We start from the raw sequence: 9,223 nt of genomic DNA on the forward strand, positions 1-9,223 counted from the left end.
ATATATATATATATATATATATATATATATAACGTGTATTATTTTATTTTTATTATTATTATTATTTTGATTTTTTTCGTTTCCAGATGATTTAGAGAGCAGTAGCAGTTCTTTTCCCTCTCCGTGGGTCTGGGTGGTAGCACATTTCAACTCGTTTCACTGTGTGGCAATATTGTTTGGCTATCATTCGCTGCTTTAGGATGAATGGCATCGATCCTCTTTTAACAACATTTGTTTCCTATTGTGTGGAGGAGGAGGGGGGGACTCCAGTGGAGGGAGGCAGACGTGTGAAAGTGGCTGTTTGATTCTCTTTTTCATCCCCATGACCTCAGCTTTTGTGTCTCGTCACCCTGGGAATGTCACGCCTCACTACTCTACTTTAAGATGTTTCAGAAAAGTGCTCTTTGTTTTCGCTCCTCTTTTTTTTTTACTCACACAAAATTGTTCGTAGGTCTGACCCTCCCTCCCTCCCCCCTACTATAAAGGATACTTCAGACCGGGGCACGGTTCACAAGTGCAATGCAATTTGGCTTAACCCAACCTTTGTTCGGGTTCCTACAAATGACCAAACATAGAGCAGACTTGATCTACTGCTGCTTGAACTCAGGAGTTTGAAGTAGCAAAGAAAAAAAAAATTAAAAACTATTCAGATCCAGAGTCATGGAGATATTTGCCGTGTGTGCAGTCGACAAGGACAAAGTCTGCAGCAAACCTCCGAAAGCAACTAGATTTGCAAGCGAGAGTTGTTTAAAAATGTGAAGACTGGTTTAAAAAAATGCATGCAAATGTGTGCGTAATGCATGCAAAATCTGCGTAAAACCCACGAATATTCGCAGAAAATGTATTTAAATTGATGCGCGTTTAAAATCCAAGTGGGAACGTTTTTTTTAACTAAAATGACTGAGTGAGTGAACAGACTGGGTGTCAGAAGATGTTTGGCTCCTTGCAGATTGTTGTCATTATCCGCGCTGTTTCAGTTGGGGCGACAGAGCCACTTCCTTTTGGACAAAACCTTTTCAGCAGAACATTAATGTGAAATGACAGGTGTTAAAAGCCAGTCTGCACAGAGGAAAAACAGGATTAAACCTGCAGGTGGAAGCTTTAAATTAAACTTTTTTTAAATCAATTTATAAAACAACTAATCTTTTCTGAATTTTTTTCATCTGTTTCAGAAAACGGTTAAACACCTCCTCTGCAGCCTGCGTCTGCGTAAAAAGTAGCTCCCCCGCACAGCGAATCTTGTCGTAATCCATCAGACTGGTGATGGGGTGCACTGTGGGTTCATTGGGGGGGGGGGGGGGGGGATTAGCATAAATTATGAGTAAATCTGCGTGTGCGTGTGTGTGGTCCCCAGCATTGCGAACCCTCCAAGCGGAAAGGTGGCCCTGGCCAAAAAGAGAGAGAGAGAAAGAAAAAGAAACTTGAATAGCTGAAAATGGGCTCCCCATTTGGGCATCGCATTCAAATAATTGACTTATGGATATTTTATACAGTTTTCGCCACACCATCCTCAACGCTTTATTTGCATTCCTGAAGTACTTTTGGAATCTCTTTACAAAAACACAAAGACGCCGATTGGCCTCATGAAGTTTGAGTTTGAAAAGCGCTGTTTGCTCTGTGTTGATGTTTTCATGCCGTCTACTTCCTTTTCTCAGCGTTGGGGGGCCAACATTATCTGAGAAAAACTAATAGTAGCTTCATCAACACACTTGCCCGCGGCGAATTATTTTTTATGGAGTGTGCATTTCATTAAAAAAATGTGTAATTGGGAAGAGGGAACGCGGAATACGTTTTCTCAGCATTTAATCTGTAAAATCAGCTTTTACGCACGGAGCTATCCTCAAACATCATTTTGGGGGTAATTACGCGCAAACGGAAACAATTCCTGAATTAATTTAAAATATTTAACACGACTGAAATTGTTTTACATGTTCATAGTAATTTTAGGAATAATTTATCCGTTTTAAAGCCTGGGTGTTAAGTCCGCACAAGAGCGCATACCTTCACACACTGAGTGCCATCGCGGTTCAGTTCCGGTTACCGAGCCTTCTCGCTCCCTTTTTCTGTCTTTAAATGGAAATGATTTCCATTGGCCCAGGGTGTCCATGTAAATAGGTGTAAATGAAACTAGATTATGCCTTCCTCCCAGCCCCCTCCTCCTCCCATGGCAATTGTCATGTGATAGCAGAGAGGTGGCACATTAATGGAGCGCCTCTACAGGGGTCTTTTCTGCTCATGTCACTACATAAAACTATCAGATGGTTAGAGGAAGGCCATGGAGGCGTACGCTTTAGCGAGTCTCACCGAGGACGCCGAGTGAAGTCCGTTCAGCAGTAGCGGGACGAGCTGACTTACTTTGCGCGAAGACTCCATAAATGCGCACCGTCCGAGGCGGCGCACAGACCGGCTGCTGCACTCACGGCGCGACTCCAGCGCTGCTAAACAACGCTCCTTCTGCGTAACGCTTTGCGAGGAATTAGAGGAAATTAAAACTGTTCTTTGAATAATATTTTAAAAACTTTGAATCGAGGATGCCTCGCCCCGGGAGAAACACGTACAGCGACCAGAAGCCACCATACTCATACATCTCCCTCACTGCCATGGCGATCCAGAGCTGTCCGGAGAAGATGCTGCCCCTCAGTGAAATCTACAAGTTCATCATGGACAGGTTCCCGTATTACAGGGAAAACACGCAGCGGTGGCAGAACTCTCTGCGCCACAACCTCTCCTTCAACGACTGCTTCATCAAGATCCCGCGGCGCCCGGACCAGCCGGGTAAGGGCAGCTTCTGGGCACTGCACCCCAACTGCGGGGACATGTTCGAGAACGGGAGTTTCTTGAGGCGCCGCAAAAGGTTTAAGGTGCTTGGTGCCTCCGATCACCTGGGCCCTAGCAAGCAGTCGGACGCTGCGCACTACCTCCAGCAGCAAGCCAAGCTGAGGCTGAGCGCACTGGCGGCCACCGGCACGCACCTGCCCCAGATGTCCACGTACAACCTCGGAGTAACCCAGTCATCCACCTTCAAGCATCCGTTCGCCATTGAGAACATCATCGCGCGCGAATACAAAGTCCCTGGAAGTCTGGCGTTCTCCACAATGCAGTCCATGTCGGCCGGGTACCCTCTCCACAACCAGCTCACCACGGCCTGGCCCCACATGTACAACAGCAGCGTCATCGACACGGCGACCCCGATCTCCATGGCCAGCAGCGACTACAGTGCCTACGGCGTGCCCATCAAGTCCCTGTGCCACGGGGGGCAGTCGTTACCGGCCATCCCGGTGCCCATCAAGCCCACCCCAACCTCCATGACGGGCTTTTCGGCGCTACCACCGCACATCCCCGCGTTCCTCTCAAACTCTCCCCAGTCCCTGAGCCCGACCTCCCCACAGACAGCCACGAGCCAAAGCAGCCCCGCGACCCCGAGCGAGACTCTGACGAGCCCCACCACGCTGCAGTCCGTGGCTGTGCACTGACCACCCGAACCGGGCCACCCGCACCCCCAACACCAACTCCTTTCACCAAAACCCAAAGTTTATATTTTCACCCGACGGGAACCATAAGGCGAGTGGCAGATGCATATCGATTTATTTGTGTTTGTGTGTTGAATGTGTCGCTTTAAATGGTGTCAAAAGTCCCAGTCCAGCACAGAGACACACACGTTATTGCTCTTGAACAGATAAATTATTTTTATTTTGACTTTTATTATTGTGATTGACGTGGAACCACTGAACTGGGATAAGATCTGGAGAAGCAGTTTTCCCTTTTTCATTTTTATGAAAACGTTTGCACCGCTTCTGTGGGACCACTGTATCTGTCAATAAAATTGCGAGACACTGGCTCCGTTTTAGGTTCGCTTTTAACACTGGAACGATGGTTGGATATACCAAATAGGAGTTTAGTATTTAGATTTGTTCACTGTAAAGGGAAAAAAGCAAACTGGTAAAAAATCTCTTTCAAACTGGATATTGTGAGACGTGCTCAAAATGCAAGATGTGAATATTTGCAAACTGGTACTGAAATGTTGTAAAATGCACTTTTTAGTTTTAGATATCTATTTTACAGAAGAGGAGAGTAAAAAATGTTCTGTGAAGCATTTAATTTAAAGCTGTGGTGACCATGTGTATCAGACGCTGTAAATTTGTAATTTCATTATTATTATTATTATTATGTTTTTATTTAGGTACAGCATGCGTTCTAAAATTGTGTTGTTCTTGTTGTTGCTGTTGGTGTCGTTTTATTTTTTATTTTATTTTGCAAGCATGCATGCTTTTGAAAAGTGTGTGCAAAACATTTGGGAAGAAAAATGGTCATCGAAATATTTTCTCATTAAAAGTGAAGTAAACAATCAAAATGTTTCTAAAAGTTTAATCCAAGAAATTATTATTGTTGTTATACATTCTATCAGAAACAAAAATTAACATTTGATAATAATAATAGCAATAATAATTATAACAACAATAATAATAATAATAACAATAATAATAATAATAATAATAATAATAATAATAATAATAATGTGTTATTTCTGAGTGTGGGAGAGCCACGAGCTTCATGTGAGCAGAACTGAATCGTTGGCTTCTCCATTAGGATGCAGGAAGCTGTGATGCTCCGCTTACAGCGCAGACAACAAGTCTCATTCATCAAGCTGAGCTGAATTAGGCCACAGAATAAACATCTAAATACACATGGTTTACAAATCATTATTGTGATTATTTTTACCCATTTATTCCAGAAAAAATGTCCCAATCAAATCCACGTTGGTTTCCTTGCAACCTGTGGGTGCAGCAGCTGCACCTGCGCGTTTCAGCTTTTTATTCAACAGGTTTAAAAATAGAACACACCACATCTGCAGGAACTGCGTTTAGAATGATCTGTTTATTTATGCATCCTCTCTAAAGAGAAAGGGAGAAAACAAAGCATCAGCCTCTTTTCGGAGCATTAAACAAATACATTAGAATTCCGTCACTTTATGCAATCCAGATCAAATAAAGGGGTCTCGGGCCACTTCATTCTCCCTCATTCTCTTGGATTGAAAGAGCAAAGAATGGTAAACTTCGACTGGGCCACCAATGTAGATTTAGGCCTTTTTTCAGCGAGACAAAACCAGATTTTTTTCACAAACACATTGCTGACTGGGGAACTAGGAAACGAGCTGCGAGCCCCTTTTGGAATTTAAATCCACCCCTCCCCCCTGGACTGTTTGTACAACACTGTTAGTTTATTTTCTTTTCTCCTTTTCTTTTTACAACCTCTCGTTTTTCTGCACTTGTGTTTGCAACATCAACTCTGGCTCCGGATGAGATCTTAAACCACACACTTAAAATATTAAACCAGAGAAAAGGTTAGATTGTTACAATAATACCAAATGAAGTAATAAAATTGTTTTTCTTGTCAAAGCTATTTTAAAACACCTTTTTATTTTTATTTTTTTCCAGGATTATTGAATTTGAAATAATTGATATATTGTTAAAATAAAAGTAAATGTAAATACAACATGCAAATGTCTAAAATAGTTTATGCAAATAAGAAATGAAATAAAGTTTACCAAAACATTTCATATGGTTAACAAAAATCAAATATTCAAAATCAGATGTTGCATTTTTAAAAAGCAACCTTTGATTTCAGCTTTTCATTTATGTTTAAATTTGTTAAAATAATAATGTTCTTGTTTTTTATTCATGTTTGTTTTCATATAATAATTTCTTGAATAAGTGGATTAAGCCCTTATTTTGGATACAGTTAAAAAAACAAAAACATAACTTTAATTATAGAAAAAAAATAAAAATACATTTACAAAAGAAATAAATCATAAATTTCCTGATATTTCAGATGTAAAAACAAGATTTAAATATTCCTTCTTAATAAAATTTAGTTCCCTTTGATTTTTAACCACTTTTTCCACCGTGATCTCAGTCATGCACTTCCAGTTGTGTACACCGTCAACCTGCACCGTCCTTGTTCTGGTAACTATGATCCACTTAGACAAAGAAGAAGGTCATCTCAGGCAGGAGGGGGGATGAAATATAGACCAAAGCAAAAGCCCTGTGTTGTAGTTTAATTAAAATAATTCATTAAAGTGGAAGCCCAAGGTAATTAGTATGTATAATTTATGATTTGCTTAATGCATGCAGGCGGTGGCCTCCGCAATAAACTCAACTTAACCTCCACGAGGATCTGCTCTGGACAGGGTGCCGTTATTTACTGTGTGTTTACTATTTGTCAACAGTAAGCAAATGTTTTCCAGCAAACCCTGGCTCCAGCTGAACACAAACAACTTCTTCTTTATGTGTTTACCTTGAAAATTTATGCTCACACAGGAGGAGATGCTGTCAGACGACAGGATTCGTCCTCGCTTCCTCTCTTTCTTCTCGGCCTTCAGAGCCAGCTGCATGTGGTCACTTTGGACCAGAAATAGTTTCTGCAGCGCCTTTGAGCTGACAGAATGAGGACGAGCACCGAGAGGTGTGAGCGGCTCATCGTCTCTTCCACTGCAGCTTGTCAGCACTGACATTTAGGTGTGTGTGTGTGTGTGTGTGTGTGTGTGTGAGCAAAATAATCAGGGATATAAACAAAACTTGCATTAATCATGCTCAGCAAAAATGTGCCAATCCCTGACAAGCGTCTGACATTTTTAAACGTGGCTAGTGGCTTTATTTTATCACTTCTCGCGAGTAGATTTTTGCTAAAACAACAAAGTAAAGCAAATATTTTCAGACGGAGATGCGGAGCACGGTAAACAGATTTATGTTAGTGGTAAACAGAGCAAACTCAGGGCTCTCTTGATGGCTGGAAGAAGAAAAATCAACTCGAGTTCCTTGTTTTTAGCCTCGCAATATTATCCAATCAGCATCATAACAGCAAATGCTTAAATCACCAGCGATCATCCCTGGGTTAAATGCATCACATAACAGTGGCTGAGGTCAAAGGTCAGGTACGGTGTGGGTAGCTTGGAGAGAGAGAGAGAGAGAGAGAGAGAGAGAGAGAGAGAGAGAGAGAGAGAGAGAGAGAGAGGGAGAGAGATGAGGAAGCGAAGGCCAGCTCAGCCAAACACCCATGTGTGCATGAAATTAGAGTGTCAACATCTGATTCATGCTTCTGGGTGGCGACTGTGAAACAAATTATGTCAGCGGGTGGCGGCGGCCAAATTCCATTGAGCTGCAGCAAACGGTGGCGACACCAAGTTATGGCAGGTCATAGATTCTGCTTTACACTGCCAGGTGAAACTTTTTGAAGCAGTAAATTTCACCCTGAGTTACAAAAAACGCAGAGAATATTTATTTCCCGCTCTGTCGTCGCGCTGCGGACACTAAAATTTTAAAGTGCTCTAATGGATGTTGTTGTCGTAAAGAGGATTTAGTCATTTTAGGACACAGAGTGATGATTGCTATTTAGTCTTTGTTTCCGGCAGGCTCAGCAGCACCAAAACCTTTTCTGTCTGATGTATATTTGTGCTGAAATCTTTATGTGGTTTTATTGTTTTGGAGGTTTGCAAAAATTTACTGCAAAGTAATTTGTAACCAAGTGGTTTCACCCTGGTAAGATTAAGGGTGCTGTATGCTGTTGTGGTGTAAAGAGCTGAGGGGCAATATTTGTGCTTTTGTTCATGTAAATAAAGTTAATTTGACTGCTAATAAAAGCCTTGTAACGTGGTTTTTAGAGTGTTAAAACAGCCATGTTGTCCCCTTCTTCAGCACATCACCTGATCTGTACTCACTGGAGTGTGTGTGTGTGTGTGTGTGTGTGTGTGTGTGTGTGTGTGTGTGTGCGTGTGCGTGTGTGCGTGTGTGTGTGTTTGTGTGTGTGTGTTTGTGTGTGTGTGTGCGCGCACGCGCGTGTGTGTGCGTGCGTGCATGCGTTTGTGCGTGCGTGTGTTTGTGTGTGCGTGCGTGTGTTTGTGTGTGTGTGTGTGCGTGTGTGTGTGCGTGTGTTTGTGTGTGTGTGTGTGTGCGTGCGTGTGTTTGTGTGTGTGTGTGTGTGTGTGTGTGTGTGTGTGTGTGTGTGTGTGTGTGTGTGTGTGTGTGTGCGTGTGTGTGTGTGTGTGTGTGTGTGAGAGAGAGAGAGAGAAAGTTGTGCAGGTTGAGACAAACATTCAACAGAGAACCATTCATCAGGTTTCAGACTCCAGTCCTGACATCTGTCCGTTCTTTAAATTCATTACTGTCATCTCACAGTTCAAATTGGCACATTTTAAACATTTTCTTATTTTAAATGACAATAACTGAATTATTTCATTAAATATTGCTTGATTTTGACCTGACGTGCCTGCGAAGGGTGTGTGCTGAGTGCTGAAGGTGTCTGTTCTGTCCCAGCATGCCTGTTTTTTGTTTTTTTAGCGCGGCGACTTTCAAACTGTTTCAGACATCATTTTGTTTTTGAAGCGAAACGCTTGAACAAATAATTGACTTTAATGAAGCTGCTTAAGCGTTTTGACACGCCAGTGTTTTTGCTTCTCGGGCGCTTTAGCTGTCAGGTGTGAGAACTTTAACGGAATCTGTAGATTCTAGCAGCCCTGCTATTTCCCCCTTTTAACTGTTAGAGGAAAAGCTAATTCATCACCTTCCCTGGGATCTTATCACACCCTCTCCAGCCATAAACTAACACTTACACAGGACTTCAAAGGTGCACCAGGTAGCAGAGGTGAGGGAAGGGCCCATATTCACTCGGGGTTGGAGGGGGGCTTCCAGAGATGGGATGACGCTGATTAGCAGGATTGTGCAGCAAAAGCCCTGTGGGGCAGCAGCTGGAGGAGAACTCCCCACGGGAGCAGGGGAGAGGTGTAAGATTTGACAGCTCCCGTCTCTTCCCCCTGGACACCACAGGGTCAGGGCACCCTCAGTGGGCCTGGGCTCCACGCTGCATAGGAAGTCAGCGATAATTGCCATTCAGCCGGTGGGACAAGAATAAAGAGACAACAATAAGCAGCGCAGAACACACAGCCCACTTCCTCTTTGTCTCCACATGTTTGAGGAGGGATGCTACCTCCTCTCAGACAGAACAAAGCTGCAATAAAGTTCTGACTACCAGATACGGTCTTGCAGATGCTGCAGACGAAGACGAGGGTGTTGTCGATGCTGCACTTGGAAGCACCAGAGAAGGCCCAGATGGCAGCTTGTTGCATAACAAGGTTGCTTTGTTTTGTTAATGTAACTCCATTTGCCTTTGATCCAATCTCATGTTGCCACGACCAGTGTGAAAATCCCTATTAAGTGCACGATCCAGCGCC

At 43.0% G+C, this 9,223-nt stretch overlaps 1 protein-coding gene across 1 annotated transcript; it reads left to right on the top strand.

Annotated features, from left to right (window-relative positions):
- Positions 1–2,186: 2,186 nt before the first annotated feature.
- foxb1a (forkhead box B1a) lies at positions 2,187–4,351 on the top strand. The gene has a single exon (XM_015964452.3). The coding sequence runs from the start codon at positions 2,532–2,534 to the stop codon at positions 3,471–3,473; it is 942 nt and encodes a 313-aa protein (XP_015819938.1). The 5' UTR covers positions 2,187–2,531; the 3' UTR covers positions 3,474–4,351.
- The last annotated feature ends 4,872 nt before the right edge of the window (positions 4,352–9,223 follow it).

Source organism: Nothobranchius furzeri, chromosome 4 (genome assembly GCF_043380555.1).
Source record: "Nothobranchius furzeri strain GRZ-AD chromosome 4, NfurGRZ-RIMD1, whole genome shotgun sequence".
NCBI lineage: Eukaryota > Metazoa > Chordata > Actinopteri > Cyprinodontiformes > Nothobranchiidae > Nothobranchius > Nothobranchius furzeri.